Source organism: Juglans microcarpa x Juglans regia, chromosome 8S (assembly GCF_004785595.1).
Source record: "Juglans microcarpa x Juglans regia isolate MS1-56 chromosome 8S, Jm3101_v1.0, whole genome shotgun sequence".
In the NCBI taxonomy this organism is placed as follows: Eukaryota; Viridiplantae; Streptophyta; class Magnoliopsida; order Fagales; family Juglandaceae; genus Juglans; species Juglans microcarpa x Juglans regia.
In genome coordinates this window covers 6,964,233-6,981,516 of record NC_054609.1, presented here as the reverse complement: position 1 = coordinate 6,981,516, position 17,284 = coordinate 6,964,233, and the positions used below count along the sequence as shown (strand labels likewise).

General features: G+C 39.6%; 1 protein-coding gene and 2 long non-coding RNA genes across 7 annotated transcripts in view; 1 reads left to right on the top strand and 2 right to left on the bottom strand.

Annotated features, from left to right (window-relative positions):
* LOC121244497 (uroporphyrinogen-III synthase, chloroplastic-like) overlaps positions 1 to 17,284 on the bottom strand; it is a 31,836-nt gene that overhangs the window by 10,999 nt on the left and 3,553 nt on the right. For all 5 annotated transcript variants that reach the window (XR_005936438.1, XR_005936439.1, XM_041142587.1 and 2 more), the window contains exon 5: positions 16,847 to 16,939. Coding sequence is in view for 3 of the 5 variants with exons in the window: in XM_041142587.1 (XP_040998521.1) it covers positions 16,847 to 16,939 (93 nt within the window). In the remaining 2 variants the exon portion in view is untranslated. The remainder of the gene's footprint in view (positions 1 to 16,846; positions 16,940 to 17,284) is intronic.
* Positions 1,074 to 11,223, bottom strand: LOC121244498. Its single transcript, XR_005936440.1, has 2 exons — positions 11,103 to 11,223; positions 1,074 to 1,946 (listed from the first exon to the last, which is right to left on the bottom strand). It is a non-coding gene; the product is annotated as an uncharacterized LOC121244498 (long non-coding RNA).
* On the top strand, positions 8,015 to 11,086 carry LOC121244499. The gene is made up of 2 exons (XR_005936441.1): positions 8,015 to 8,435; positions 10,944 to 11,086. It is a non-coding gene; the product is annotated as an uncharacterized LOC121244499 (long non-coding RNA).

Below are 17,284 nucleotides of genomic sequence, written 5' to 3'. Positions count from 1 at the left end.
TGCCACTTGAAGCCCTTAAGGGCTCCTGCAAATGCCTCATATTTGCCTTTAGACTACCCCACCCCCCCAAAAAAACACCCCGTATCATCCCTTTCCTGTATCATCCCTTTCCTTAATAACCCCGACACACTTCATCACCTTTTCAACCTCCCCCTACAAATACCTTAGTTGCACCTGCACCTCCCTCACCATGCAGAGCACCTCCCGCACGTCACTGATAATTTCTCTCTCCCGAAAAGGACGAGTGGCTCAGTGCATATCTCCATCAGGCCCTCCCCCTTCGGCCCCAGTTCTCGACACCCTAAAGGCCCCCACCGGAGAGAGAGCTCCTTTGTATGATTTTGAGTACACCTCTTCCCCCCACTTCCTCCTTTGTATATCACCACCACCTCTATCTCTGCTTCTATCCACCTCAGTAACCTCCCTCAACACCTCCCTCATTCTTTTCCATCCCCTTCCCCCCTCTTCTTCTGGAATAAGAATGAAACTACGTCGACTCCCATCACTGCACACTGCCACCTCCAAGAATCTGCCTTGGTTATTCGAACATCGTTGAGCAATGAAACTCCAATAGCCCTCTCTTATTGACGAGTAAAAATCCTTTCTTTCACCTATCGCACTATCCTTCAAAGCTCTCTCAAGCCATTGTGTAGTGCCCAACCCCATCAATAGCTCCTGCTTGAATCTTCTACATCTTTCAATGATATGAACCAAACCTCCTTCCCTCACTACAGAGAAGAGCTTAGATTTGATCACAAACTCCCTTGTATATCCCATCTTAACGTCGATGTAGCAAAGGAACTATCTAACCACCATCCTTGATGGCAAAGGACCAGAGTTTACTTTTTTCGCACTTGTACGAAGAGGGAAAAAAAAACCCATGTACGGAGAGAAAAAACCCCTGAATAATTAGATAGAGCAGATGACGTCAAATTATGAACCTGATCTTCTCACTCTGTAATTTATCCTAGTACTTTAAAATAAACACGAATTCTTGTTATGAATAATTTTGTCTCATTGGATAAGATAGTGTTGCTCTTTGTTTATACTTTCAAGAACTTTTTACTCTTTTGCCTTTTGTTTGTTAGGCAATCTCTTGTGTACTACTGTGACAATATTTTTCATACTTTCTTTTTTGATTGGTAAAAAGAAATTTATTAAACCACGTAGATAGGCAAAGCCCAAGTACACAGGCAGTATACAAGAGAAAACACCTAATTACAAACTAAGAACTAGAAAAAGCAACAAAGAAATCATGAAAACAGGTCCCATCCAATACAATAGCCAATGCCCAAAGAAATAACATATGGAAGAAAAACCTCTATCTTACCCATCAAAAAATTCCCACAGCACCTTTCACAATTGTTCTTAGGATCATTGAGTGGATTTCTCGATGGGTTTGAGCTGAAATAGCTTTTGCAAAGTGGCAAGCAGCCCAAAGAAAACCTATATCAAGTTGTCTTAACATTTTTTATGCTTTTCTGGCAGTATTTTGTAGGTCCTGAATTTCTTCAGGGCACTACATCCCATCAATTGCTTCATCACACACTACAGCCATCTAACCTAGCTTTGGAAAATTTTGCTCAATGATAACTTGAGAAAACGTGGTATTATCATTTTGGATTCGGGGAGAGTCTATAAACCACCTTCTACTACATTGTGAGACAGCTTGGGTATTATGGAATGAGGTGTTCAGGAGATTAGACTTGTCTTGGGTTATGCCAGAGACAGTGGTGGAAATGTTGGACAGCTGGACAAATCTAAGAGGCATGCAACAAATTCAAGTTGTCTGGAAGATGTTCCCTATATGAATTATGTGGTGTTTATGGCAGGCGCGCAATGACAAGACATTTGAGGACAAGGAGAGATCGTAGGAGGAGCTGAAAGACTTATTCTTTAGAACACTTTGTACTTGGGCCATTGTTGTTGACTTCAATGGCATGGACCTGTCAACGATATTTATATATGGTAATATATAGATATATATAGGCGATATTTAGTTTCCTTATCGGTATTCATTTATTCTTTCCTGCTGGACAGCTAGACATATGATTCTGGGGACGTAATTAGGGATTGAATATTGATATAATACATGAAAATCTCTCTCGAGAGCTATTCGATGCAACTTTGACATGGTATCAGAGCCCTAGATTTTTTTCCTGGGCAAAATTTCGACATCAGTTCTTCCTGGGCTAAGTATACTTCCCTTTTGTTGGCACTGTCTGTTTTCAGACTAGTGTCTTTTGGGTTGCTCGGCACTATCTGTTTACAACTTAGTGTTTTCTGTGGTCATCGGCTTGGTCTGTTCTCAGACCAGTGTCTCCTGGGTTCATTCGAGTGGTCTGTTCTTGGACCAAAGTTTCTAGAGTTTTCGGCAGTTTCTGGCAGCGTTACTCGAAGTTCTCGACACTTTCTGGGTTTTTTTTTTTTTTTGGGCTACTCCTTCAATGAGTCAGCACTCTATTTTCAGAAAGGTTTCTTTTGGCACTATTTGGTGATTTTAGCACACTGTTTTCCACATGTATTGTGGATTTCGGCACACTCTGGTAGTGTATTTCGGGACTTTGATTAATCTCAGAACCAGTTGTTTCAGGTATTTTTTTTGGTGCTCTCGGTTTTAATCCTTAGGCCAATTCTTTTTTTGGTGCTTTTGATTTCTCCTATTATTGGAAATCATGTCAGGTGAAAATTCCATCATCCGTTTTAATGGGAAGAATTATGGAAGTTGGGAATTTCAATTTCGAATGTTAGTGAAAGGAAAGGGATCATGGGGTCACTTGGATGGGTCTTCTGTGACCCCTACTGATCTCAAAGAATTTAGTACTTGGTCCTGCAAGGATGCCAAGATTGTTTCTTGGCTATTAAGTTCTGCTGAACCACATATGGTCAACAATCTTCGATCATTTACTGGGACTATTTTAGACGAGTATATAATCAGGACAATACTGCACGCAAGTTTCAACCTGAGTTAGAGATTTCCAACTACAGACAAGTTAATCTCTCTATTGAACAGTTCTATGCTAGATTTCTAAATTTATGGAGTGAATATTCTGGCATGGTGTATTCTAAAGTTCCTAAGGAAGCATTAGAAGCACTGCAAGTTGTTCATACTAAGAGTCAAAGAGATCAATTTTTTATGAAACTGAGACCAGAATTTAAGACTACGCGAGCTGGTTTGATAAACCGTAATCTTGTTCCTTCCCTGGATGTGTGCCTGGGGGAATTATTGAAAAAGAGCAGCGTCTTGCTACTCAACATGGTCTCACGCAAGAAATTGTGACAATTGAGATGGTGTTAGGGACCCCGGTCTTGTCCCTAATACTAAGGACCACAAACTCGCCTTGGTGTGAATGATGACCGAGTAACCTTGCCAACTTGCTTGGCTTTCACCAAAGGAATGGTGTTTAGTGGCTAAATGATGATAATGATGAGTTCCTAGGTTGATGAAGGTGATGAATATGGGTGTTTGATGCTAAGGGGAATGGCTAGGAGGTTGCCCTTGATGTTGGGGACACTTGGAAGATGATTAGGGTTGGTATGGCAAAGTGTAGCTAGGGTTTTGTGTGGTGGCCAAGGATGATTTCGAGATTGGGAAGAGATGGACTAGGGTTGGAGTCTTAGATAAGTGGCTAGGGTTTGCGAATGATGTGGATGAGAGAGGCTAGGGTTTGGTGGCTAGGGTTGGCCGAACATGGGATTGGATAACCATTAATGTTAGGGTGGTTCGGTTTTGGCAAGAGGATGGAGTCTTTAGTTGACTAGGTCTATGGAAGGAGTTTGAGAGATTTAAGGGATTGGATATGGTAGATGAGTTTGAGTCTTTGGTTGACTAGGCCTATGAAAGAAGTTGAGAGATCTAAAGAATTGGATGAGTGATTGGAGTTTGTCTAATATGGCAAGTCAATGGTTGCCTAGAGAGATTGTAGGAAGAGTGATTTAAGGAATTGAAGAGGATTTGCAATTCCTTAAATTAAGGGATTTGAATTGGGATTTGAATTTGAATTTGGTAAGAGGATGGAGAGATTTTAGAGATGTGATTGGGATGCATCAACTTTCCTAAAATTAAGGAAGTTGACTCAAGAGGGACTCTTGATGGATGGCTAGGCCAATGGATGATGAAGGCAAGACTCCTAAAAGGAAAGAATCACCTTATGGAGTCTTGAGGTGGACGGCTAGGGCTTATGTGGATGATGGGCTAATTATGGTAAGTGACAAAGATGGGAAGATGGGAGGCAAGATGGGTTCAGCTAGGTCAATGGTTATTTGAGTGATGAAAGGCAATTATGGGAATGTGAACTATTATAGAAAGTAGGGCAACACTAGGATTGGTCGAGTATGGTAAGTGGGGAATATGGCTAGGGTTTGATGGGAGATGGTGGATAGCTATTTCGGCTAGGGCAATTGGGATGGTGGGAAGGCTTTATGTAAAGTGTGTCAATTTATGGAAAGGATGACAAACAAGATGGTGGTTGAGTATGTGATATGGAATGGATCAAATGAGCAATGGAATGGATGAACACCAAGAACAAATAAAGAACACGATGAACAAATAATAAATAATCAAGAACAAAGTGAATAAAAGATAGCCAATTCAACTATAATTCACTAATTGCACATAGATGAAATAAACCTCTTTATTGATGAATTTGAAAATAACAAAGAGAACAACAACTTGGATTCGCGAATCGCACCAAATTGCAAGAATAAGACAAATCGAACCACACCTATTCACGAATTGCAAGGTGTGATCCTCTCAAGGGATTCACGTATTGCACCCCAAAGAGGCCAAGTGCCTTGGCACCGAATGGTGATCTCAAGAACAAAATAGTCTACCCACTAGGGAATTTGCCAAAAGATGTAAATGCAAAGACTAATGGTCCTATTTATAAGGATTACAACTTGGAAACCCCCAATAGGTCCCTTGAAAAATAAATAATTAAATAAAAATAAATAATAAAAAATAACATATATGGCATGGGCCAAGTTGACCCATGGCATGCATGAGCCCATGGGTGGACTAGGCTAGCCCATGGCATGGGCCATGGGCATGGCTGACATGGTTATTGGCTTGGGCATGGGCCACAAGGCATGGGGTCCTACCAGATGGTTAATGTAGCATGTGCTACTCAAAAGAAAGGAAGTTTCAAGACACAGATACAGTGGTATAGTTGCAAAGAATTTGGGCATATTGCGAAACATTGCAGCAGGAAATTTGGCAATTATTGCAAGGAGGGACATATCATTAAAGATTGTCGTGTGCAAGCTCAGAATCAACAAGGCCAAGTATTTCACACTGCTGCACAGGCTAATTTAGCTGCTGTTCCCTTTGTTTCTGCTCCGGGACAGCAGCCTACAACTGGTTCTTCGTCCACTCTTACACCCAAGATGGTCCAACAGATGATTGTTTCTGCTTTCTCTACTTTTGGTCTTCAAGGTAAGGGAACTTTTCTCACCTTTCCTTGGTTGGTTGACTCTACGGCTTCTAGTCATATGACTGGAAATACCGATGCTTTACATGATGTTCGTAAATATAAGGGTGACCAGCACATTCAAATCGCCAATGGTAATACTCTTCCTATCACTGCAATTGGAACTCTGGGGTCCTCTTTCAACAATGTATTTGTGTCACCAAAATTATCAACAAATTTAATTTCAGTTGGACAGCTTGTAGGTAATAATTGTGAGATTCATTTTGATTGTAATGGTTGTTGTGTGCAGGATCGAGTGTCGAGGAACGTGATCGCAAAGGGACCTAAATTAGGACGTCTATTTCCTCTTCAGTTTTCCATTTCCAGTTTTGATTCCTTTGCTTGTACTACTATTACTAATAATAGTGATGTTTGGCATAAAAAATTGAGACATCCTAATTCTCCTGTTTTGAATTATCTTATGAAACAAGGTCATTTGGGGAAAAAAAAAAATTCGGTTTCTAATGTGTCTTTGGATTGCAGTTATTATAAACTTGGTAAAAGCAAATCTTTACGTTTTCCTTTACATGGCAGTCGCGCTTCCACATATTTTGAGATTATTCATACTAATGTCTGGGGAGTGAATCTCGTACTGTCTCATGCTCAATACAAGTATTTCGTGACTTTCATTGATGACTATAGTCGTTTCACTTGGGTTTATTTCTTTCAATCAAAAGCTGATGTGTTTTCCACTTTTCAAGCTTTTGTTGTGTTTGTTGCGACTCAATTTTCTGCTTGTATTAAAACCCTTCATTCTGACTCGTGGGGGGGGAATATATATCTCATGAGTTTCAGGATTATCTCAAAACTCGGGGTATTCTCTCCCAACGATCATGTCCTTACACCCCTCAACATAATGGAGTTGCTGAGAGTAAGAATCGTCATCTTTTGGATGTTGTTCGTACTTTTTTTATTGAATCTTATGTGCCTCCTCGGTTTTGGGTCGGAAGCCTTATCTACAGCTATGTATTTTATAATGTTTACCATCTCCAAATTTACATTTTGCCTCTCCATACTCTCGTCTGTTTAGTGTTGTTCCCAAGTATAATTCTCTTCATATATTTGGCTGCGTTTGTTTTGTTCACTTGCCATCTACTGAACGTCACAAGCTTTCTGCTCAAGCTGCTCGGTGTGCTTTTCTTGGGTATGGTTATGTTCATAAAGGGTTTATGTGTTATGATGCGGATGCTAACAAACTCTGTGTCTCTCGAAATGTGGTTTTCTTTGAAAACCAATATTTCTTCCAGTCTTGTGTTTCACATGATTCTACTTCTGTTCAGCTACCTATTTTTTATGATGTGTCTTGTGCTCTTGAACGTTTTAAGCCAAAGCTTGTGTATCAAAGACATCGCCCAGTCTCCGCTGCCCCTTCCTGTCACAAAACTGACATCTGATCCCATCCCAACTGAACCTCGACGATCATCTCGAGTTTCACGTCCCCTAGACAGGTATGGGTTCGTACATACTGCCCATCAGGCTACTCTTGATACTACTTTTGTGCCCAAATCTTATTCTCAGGCTGCTGCTCAAGCTTGTTGGGACATCGTTCCCTATCCTGATGGAGTCAAACTCATTGGCTGCAAATGGGTATATACTATCAAGCTACGACCTGATAGCACTATTGAGAGATATAAGGCCCGTTTATGAAAAGACCTTTGCACCCGCCAAGATGACTACTATACGTACTCTTATGGCCATTGTTGCTTCTAAAGGTTGGTCTCTTAGGTAGATGGATGTAAAGAATGCATTCTTACATGAGGACTTGAAGGAAGAAATATATGTCTCCTCCTGGTATGTTCACTTTATCGTCCACTGAGGTTCGTCGGTTGAAGCAATCTTTATATGGATTAAATCAGGCACAACGTGCATGGTTTGAGAAGTTTCGCACCACTCTTCTTGATTTTCATTTTACTCAGAGTCAGTTTGATTCTTCTCTCTTTCTTCAAAGAACTGCCATTGGACTTCTTGTTCTTTTAGTATATGTCGATGACATAGTTATCACAGGTTCTGATTCTCACTTGATTGAGCGTCTACAGCAGCATCTCAAGACTACCTTTCATATGAAAAACCTTAGAGTCCACTTCAGTATTTTCTTGGTCTCGAGGTACATTCTTGTCCCAACAGTATGCTTTTGCATCAGCACAAGTATACCCAAGAGATTCTCACCTTGGCTTGTCTCCAATCAAGGAACTCTGTACTTGCACCTCTGGAGGTCAATTTAAAGTTTTGTCGGGATGAGGGAGAACTCTTATCTGATCCATCTCAATATCGGCAGTTAGTAGGGAGCTTAAATTACTTGACTATTACACAACCTGATATTTCCTTTGCTGTCCAACAGGTTAGTCAATTTATACCGGATCATTCGTTATCTCATAGGTACATCTGGTAGAGGTTTATTCTTCTCTACTGGGAATTCCTTACAGTTAACAGGTTATAGTAATGCTGATTGGGCCAGTTGTGTGGATACTCGTCGTTCAGTTACTGGTTGGTGTATGTTTCTTGGTAATGCTCTCATTTCTTGGAAAAGTAAGAAGCAGGATCAAGTATCGAAATCTTCTACCGAATCTGAGTGTCATGCTATGTCCTCCGCGTGTTCAGAGATTGTGTGGCTTCGAGGTTTGATGAGTGAACTTGGTATTCCACAACTTACTCCTACTCCTCTTCATGCGGATTATACCAATGCTATTCAAATTGCTGTCAATCCAGTGTTTCATGAGCACACCAAGCATATTGAAGTAGATTGTCATTCCATTCGTGACGCACTTGATCAACATGTGATTACACTTCCTCACATTTCCACCGAACACCAAACTGCTGATGTCTTTACCAAGGCTGTCTTGCCACCATCATCAATTCATGATCGACAAATTGATGCTTCCTAATCGACCAACATCAATTTGAGGGGGATATCAATGATATTCATATATGGCAATATATAGATGGCTATAAATATAGCAGTAGCTATATGTGACATACCAGTTTTAGTTTTAGGGTTTATAAGTAAATTTTTCTAGTAAATTTATATTTTTAGAATTTATATTTTTATGATTATAGTTTTATCAGAATTTATATGTACTTTATCTTTATATTTTCTATTATAGTTGCGATTTATGATTTGTTAGAGTTTTGTTTTAATAAGGATTTCTAAAGTGTATCAGATTATGGTTACTACGGTTTTGTTTTGAAATTTAAAGTTTAAATTTTTGTTCTAGTCACCGAACCTCATCACATTGTTAGCCTCTGTTTGAAAACTTCAAACCACCCAACCCGTGTGTTTCTCTCGGTGATTTTTGTTTGTTTTGCTAGCGTCCTAGTGGAACACCAACTCTAGTGCCGTGTATTCCTCTACTCATGCCGTCTATGCTCTTCTAGGGTTTCTCTAATTCTCTATCACCTACCATTATAAATATCGCTTACCTCGTACGAGAAGAGTATCTCGTGAGCCACTCCCAAAACATCTGCTTCTGAAACACCCAGAGTACCAAAACACTGCCGTTTAAGCCCTAGATTCTTCCAACCGCCGCCGACCACCATAGGACATCAGAGCACCACCCGTGGAACCAGAAACTGCCGACCAGCTCAGCCCCAGCACACCCACTCCATTCCGGTAAGATCTCGACTGCCGCAGCCTTGATTTTGATTTCGGTAGTTCTCGGCTAACTCTCTCTCTCTTTCTCTCACTCGGTGCCGACCACCATAGGTAACCTCAGTCGCGCCGCCGGTCACTCCCAGCCACCAGCGTCGCCATTGCCTCAGCCCTCCCTCGGTGAGCCACCATCGCAGATCCCCTCTCTCTCTCTCGAACTCTCTGTTTCTTGGGTTTAAGCAGTGGGTTTCGGGTTTTGTTGAACCCGTGAGTTCTTTTAATGGGTTTTGGGCCTTAGGCCTTGCACGAGTGTTGAGCTCATTTTTTTGTTGGGCTCATGTAATATAGTTTTATTTTATGGGCCAGAGTTTTTTTTAACCCTTTTTACAGACTATAATAATGTTTAATTGATTATGATCTTATTTTATTTCAATAATTATTTTAGTGAAATTTATTGAGTTTAATATTACTAGTTGAGTTATTAAATAAATGTAGTTAATTAAAGGTTCATTTTTATTAATAAAAATGTTTAAAGAATTAGAAATATGTTTTTTTAAAGAATAATGTTAAGTCTAATATTTGAATTAAATTTCCTTTGTCAATTTAGTAAAATTTTAATAAAATTTCTATGTTAAGAATTTAGTGGAATTGGTTAAGTTTCTTATAAGATTTAATAATTATGTTGAGAAATGAAACTTAGTTTAAGAATTTAAGTTTTTGTGAATTATTTTAAAATAGCTCGAGTATTTCTACTAAATTATAAATTAGTATTTTAAGTAATATAAATACTATGAATTATTGATTTTAGTGTTAAACAAATATTGGTTTGACTATATTTTAGAATTTCGAATTTAGTTAAGTAAGATATTAGTATTTATTTATTTCCAAACAATTTAGTGATAGTTATTTATTGAATATAGGTCTCAAGTTACGAAGTATTATTCAAGAAGAAACGCATCGAGGTAAGTAAATTTGATCATAAATTAGGATCATCACAGTTAGCTTATATGTATGTATTATCCAAGCCAGTTCATTGATAGCCACTATTTATGAACCGCTCATGTCATATGCAAGCATGTCATCTAGCATAGCATACGACCATGTCATTCCGCATCATGTTTAAATTCAGAATTTATGATTATGTATGTAGTATGTCATGCATCTCATGTGTATAAGACACGTAAGCCATCTTAAATTCAAGTGTAAGATAATATCAGATCAGTTAATAAGATGGCCATTCAGATGCATGGTACCAATGCAGTTCAGTTCAGTTCAGGGTGGTGTGCAAGCCATGAACTCAGTCGTGGTCCACCATAGTATGCTAGAATACTATCAGCAGTTCCCCTTGCTGCAGTGGGATGTGGGGCTGGTGCACAACCTTGCACACAGGGTTAAGTGTGTTGGCCAGTCAGATAAATCAGTTAAATCAGTCAGATCAGTCTGTTAATTCAGTTAAGACAGTCATACATAGCATAAGCATCAGCATGAACAGTCATGAATTTTTTTAGCTCAGCATGAAAGTTGTTATGAAAATCTTATGTTTATTACGTTTACGTTGTGATAAATTTCTTACTGAGTCATCGACTCATTTTAGTTTGTTTCATGTTTTTTTAACCACCCAGGTGAAGATGATGATTACGAGCAGGCAGGCCAGGAGTAGAAAGAGCATTTATTTTTAGTTCAGACTTTCTAAAATAAACATGTTTTTATGACATGAATTTATTTCAGTTTATTTCATTTAATGTTTTGGAAGACAGTTTTATTAGACATTTTTCCGCATAATAAAAGTTCAGTTTTTCAATTATGAAATTATGGGATCTATTACCGGATTATTTTTATGGAAAATACGTGGCACTCCTAGCCTACGGGAAGGGGGTGTTACACTATAGATATATATAGGCAACATTTAGTTTCCTTATTGGTATTCATTTATTCTTTCTTGCTAGACAACTGGACATATGATTCCGGGGATGTAATTAGGGATTGATATTGATATAATACACGGAAAACTCTTGAGAGAGAGGTATTCGATGCAACTTTGACAGGACCTTCATGATTTTCTTGTCTATAATGTGCCTACGTAGTGAAGGGCATGCTCTTGTTTGTTTGTTTAGATTTGTTTAGATTTATGTATATGGCTATGCCTATTCTTTGATCAATAAAATTTGTTTACTTACCAAAAAATAATAATAATAATAATTTTGGATTGGTGCTACTTGCGTAAGAAAAATGGGGAAACGGTGGATCAGTTACATTGTGAGGTGGCCAAGATTTTAAGGGATGAAATCTTCAACCGAACTGGTGTGGCATGGGTAATGCCTGGATGGGGGTAATGGATATTTTCAGATGTTGGAGTGGTCTTTGGGGTAACGTTCATATTGCTACAGTGTGGAAAATGATTCCTTTTTTTTTCCCAAAGCGAGGTCAAACCTCTAATTATTAACAACCCTCACTAAGGCGGAGGAAAACCATGATTACAACGTTCCATCAAAAAATACATCAATAACGAAGATATAATTCCCAATAAGTCTAGTCGAACAATACCCCGAAGCCTTCCTTGCACCAAATCCTCACCAATAAAATCAAAAGATCTGCCCATCATGCCTTCTTTTGCCAAAAAATCTGCTGCCATGTTAGTCTCTCTAAAATTATGTTGAAAGCAAATATTTTAAGCAAACTAACAAGAGTTTTTATCTCTTCCCAAAAATTCCAAAGAAACCAATATTTGCATATCTCGGAAGCTAGCCAACCCATCACAACACTTGAATCAGATTCCGCCAATAAATCTCTCAAACCAAGTGAGTGAGACAAACGAAGACCATCAAGAAGAGCACGGCACTCGGCAATAGTACTCGTCGCATGACCATAAAAGTGAGCAAAACCCGCTATCACCTTACCCCTATAGTCCCGAAGGATGCCCCCCCCCCCCCCACCGGACCTCCACGAATTTCCACAAGATCCACCATCAATATTAAGTTTAATAAAACCCATATCCGGCGGCTTCCAAGCTATTAATCTTGGTAATTTTTCACGAACCGGAAGAATAGGACAATTAAGATCCTGCAAAACTGACAAATCATTAGCACCCATCATTTTGAATTTCCGCAAGCCATTTGAAATATCCCTTAAGTTCACTTTCTCTACTCTCAAAATGACCCTCCAATCAAAATTAACACCCTCCATCCGAGATGCACATCTAGCCCTCCAAATAGCCCAAGAAATAATAATGGGTAGCACACCACGGATCCAGTCAACTTGCGAAGAAGATGTCACACGCCTCCGCCAAAAAATCATCATCCCATCCCAAGTCAGAACCCGCGGCAACCGAATCCCACAAATCGACGCAAAATAACTCCAGATTTTTTTTGGCCCCTCCCCCTCACATAGAACATGGTCTAATGTCTCCATATTAGGCTTTGCACAGCAAGAACATTTTGATACCATCGGAATACCCAACTGCATAATAGCCTCATCAACTGGAAATGATTTTCTTCTAGCCCTCCAACAGCAAAATGACATCTTATTGGGCACTACATGCCACAACCATCTACGCCAAGAGCACAAACTCCCTTTTTTCCGCACAAGCTGCCACGCAGATTTAGTGGAGAAATTACCATCAACCGAAGGGGCCCAAACACATTTATCCTCTCCCTCCTTCAATTTGATATTCGACCTAGTAATTTTCTGCACCAGCTGCTCAGAAACCAAGTACCGAAGCAGCTCTACATTCCAACCTGATCCAGACCAAAGAAACTTGAGCCGCAACCCAGAATCCCCAATCACCAATCTGCTCTCCGCCAAAATCTCATCTCCCAGCCAGTTATCAAACCAAAAGCTGGAATTTCCATTGTGAATAACCCATCGGGAATTTTTCCAACACAATTGGCATTAACCGCATAATCCCCTTCCAGAAACGAGATCCCTTCCTCAGATTCATTTTTTTTTTATAAGTAAAAAATTATATATATCAAAAGGAGAAACCAAGTACACTGAATGTATACAAGAAAACAAATGACCCAAAAAGTCTCTAATGACCCAAAAAACCAGTGGAAAAACAACCCAAAATACACTAGACCCGATCCCAACCGCTTGTTTTCCATAGAACTAAAACTCTACCTAAACACCCAACCCCAACCCCTTGATTCCTCCCGTCTTCACAATGCCCTCCCTTTAGACTTCCCTCTAGATGAGCTACCACCCTTAGCCTAGTAGTTGATTGCCCAGGAAAGACGCTGTAACTCCTTGCTTTTCATGAAATTTGATTTGGTTTCAAGCGCGTGGCTTGCCTCAATCGCAGTGATTAGTTCTTTAAATTGATCTTCACATCCTCCATGTGAGATTCTCACAAACTGTTGAATCTCGTTAACTTTAGGCAGAATCCAGTCTGCTATTGGCGGAAGAGAGACCAGGAGAGCAACGTTATCCCCAGACATAGTATCCAACTGCACTCCTGACTCTACACAAGGCACCAACGCCAAACCCATAGGTTCTCCAGCAACTCCATTAGTTCTCTCCATTGGAGATTCTGGGGTGACAGCAAGTCCCTTCACCTCTGGGGTGATAGCAGATCCTACATCTCCTTCAAACATCGGCAGTACACTCAACTCTGACAAGGGAGCCATAGTTTCTTCGAGGACCAAGGGTGTAATACCGACTATTGGTCTATCCTGTGTTACATGAGGCGAATGACATTCCACTGATGTCTCTACGGCGATACCCGATGTAGACCCCGCTTCCTCAAATTCATAACCGAATAAATATGCTTATCCCCCACATATTTAGTAGAGAAAAAAATAGCCCACAAAGAATTGCCTTGAAGGATTTTCCAAGCAAACTTCATAAGCAAAGAAGTTTGCACTTCTGATAAATCTCATATCCCAAGCCCCCCTTCTTCTATCGACAAACAAATTTTCCTTCACGAAATCCACTTCCTTTTTTTATTCTCTATGGATGAACCCCATAAAAAATTGGAGAAAATCCCTTTCAATGCCAACAAAACTCCCTTTGGTAAATTCAAAACTGAAAGCATGTGAATAGGCATGCTATTCAAAACATGCTTAATTAAAACAATTTTACCACCAAAGGAGAGAAGTTTACCTTTCTACCCCGCTTAACTTATTCTGAATCTTAGCAATCAAAGCGTCAAACAACCGTAATTTCATTCTCCCCACATGCAATGGGATACCCAAATAAGTATAAGGCCATGCACCTTCCTCAAAGCCAGAGATTCTTTTCAATTCCAATTTTCTATCAACCAAAAAATTAGAAGAGAAAAACATAGAAGATTTATGAGCACTAACCCGCTGACCCAACATAGCCTCATATAAATGAATTGAGTAAATCTTTTGGCCGGTACATCCAACATCTCTCCAATAACAGCCCTTCAATGGTTGAGTGCCACGAGGCTTCACAGCTTTAACTTCCATGTGACCACACATCAAAAGATCTGAAATTCATCCCCTCACCCCCTCTTGCACGAAAACAAGAAACCTCATCCCTCGACCCCTCTCGCACACCCTCCCCTGTCTCTCTCGACCAAATCCAAAAACCCAAGCAGCGGTGTTGAATTTGTAGATTCGCTACCAGCCACCGCCGACGACAATGTAACCCTCGAAGCCGTGACACTCTGAGGACGGATTTGGTGTCGTTAGCATTCTAGCAGCTACGAATTCCCCAAATATTGTACTGAACTACGAATTCTTCTGCAATTTTTGCTTTTATTTCCAAATTAATCTGATTCTGTTTCTCTAGTGGTAATATGGCTATCAATTTTGACTATGACGTGAGATTGCGGTGTGAGGTTTACAAGAGGAGGGCCACTTAGAAATGTTGGTTCTGTTTGCTTCTGTGTTGGCGTGAGATTGTTGTACGAGGAACATAAAATGGTGTGTGGAAATGTAGGTTTTGTTTGCTTCTGAACAAGGATCATTTTCATTTTCTTTTTCTGGAGTGTTTTTCTTATATCTTACTTTTGGCGACAGTGATGGTATTCGAAATTACTGGTGGGCAATGGATATGATGTTTGAAATTACTTGTGGGCAAAGGACTGGTGGCGACGAAACTGGTTGGTAATGGAACATGTGTCGTGCGGCGATGGGAGACAAAGACGGTGTTCTTCGGCGGTCTGAAATTCTGAGTGAGGATCAAACTATCGATTATCCAATGTTGTGACCCTACTATGATTTGTGTGGAATGGCTGACATGGCGGACTACTATTGGGGGCTATTAAAGCCTTACCAACGGATGGACCGATGCAAAGCAGCTCTCAAATGAATTACCTCCAAAAGTTTTCTAATTGAAGCTTTACCACCATTAGAAAAAATCAGTAGATCATCCGCATACAACAAATGGCTAATCATGGTACCCTTACAAGAATTGAAAAGCTTAATCCTTCCCAAGTGAAACTCCCTATTTAACATACGCGAGAGTACTTCCTCTGATAAAATAAACAAATACGATGAGAGAGGATCACCTTGACGAAGAACCCATGAAGCCTTGAAAAAACACCGTGAAGACCCATTCAACATAACTGAGAAATATGGAGAAGAAATACAATTAAAAATCATATTCCTCCATTTATCCAAGAATCCCAACCTTTTCAATACCTCCAATAAAAACCACCAATTAACCCTATCATACGCCTTGGCCATATTATTTTAAACATAACATTCCCTCCTCTCACTTTCCGATTCATCCCCTGGACCAACTCCTGTGCAATAGCCATATTATCAAAAATACTTCTCCCCCTAATAAATGCAGATTGCTCTTGAGAAACAACTTTATGCAACAATGGAGCCAAACGAAACACCATCACCTTCGACAAAATTTTATAAATCACCGACCAAAGGCTAATAGGTCGGAATTGCCCAAAACCCACAGGTTCATCAACCTTAGGAATGAGCACCAGATTAGTTGCACCAAAAAACGTCAATAAAGGCCTCCCCTCAAAAAAATCAATGGCCATCTCCAAAATGTCGTGCTTAACAATATCCCAAGCAAGAATAAAGAAACTCGCCGAAAAGCCATCAGGGTCCGGGCTACCATCCAAAGTAATAGACCAAAGAGCAGATTTAACCTCTTCCATTGAAGGCTTCGCAGTTAATGTTTCATTTTCCAGAACAACGGCAAAAGCAAAGAAAGGGAGTCTTCATCAAAATGAACTTCATCCATAGCAAGTAGTTCCTGAAAAAAATTAACAGCACCGTTATGAACCTCTTCCACAGATTCAAGAACCTGTCCATTCTCCAGCCGCATTTTCTCAACCCCTTTATTCTTCTTTTTAATACGCATCATAGCATGAAAGAAAGCCGTATTCGAATCCCCCTCCACTAACCATTGTATTATGTGGAAAATGATTCCTCATTATATTATGTGGTGTCTTTGGATGGAGAGAAATGGTAGGTGTTTTGAAGATCAAGAGCATTCCTTGGACGAGTTGAAGAGATTCGTTTTCGACACCTTACTTTCTTGGGCTCCTGTTATTGTTTGTAATGGCACTAGCTTTCATAATTTGCTTGCATCTTTATCTACTTTCTAGTGGTTGCTAGGCATTTTCCATGTATACTTCCTGCATACTTGGGCTATGCCTATTGTTCATGCAATAAAATTATCCAAAAAAAGGAAAAAAAAAAAACTAGCACTTCTCATGAATTACAATGCAAACCAGCCAGATTGATTGTACAAAGTAATCTCATCAAATAACAAATATATAATGATATTTGGGAAAACGAATTTTCAGTATTTAGATGGCCACAATGTAAAGAAAAGCATATAAAAGGAACATTTCACATACCAATCTCATTGCTAGCCTTTGCAGAAGCAGGATATAAGACTCTGCATTTTACCCCATTCTTTGGAAGCTCAGAAGCCAGAACCTTACCTGTCGCTGGAGAGAGCAAATTTTTAGAAACAAATAATCGCCATTTTGATGCTTAACAGAGGGAAATTATAATCATTTGCCTGAACGATTATTTATCAGATGAAAAAATTATTATAAACAGTAAATCAAGTTATTAATGATGCAGACTCAAAAGAGAATCACATTATTACTCCAAAGACACATATTTATGTATGCCTGCATGTGAGTAGTGCATGGGTTCATGTGTGTGTGAGATGAATCAAGAAATAACCACAAATGTAACAAAGCCAACCCCACTAAACAAACTGAAATTAATTTTCTCCTCAACATAAGCTGAGAGACTCGTTAAATATGTAACTCTGATTTATTCAT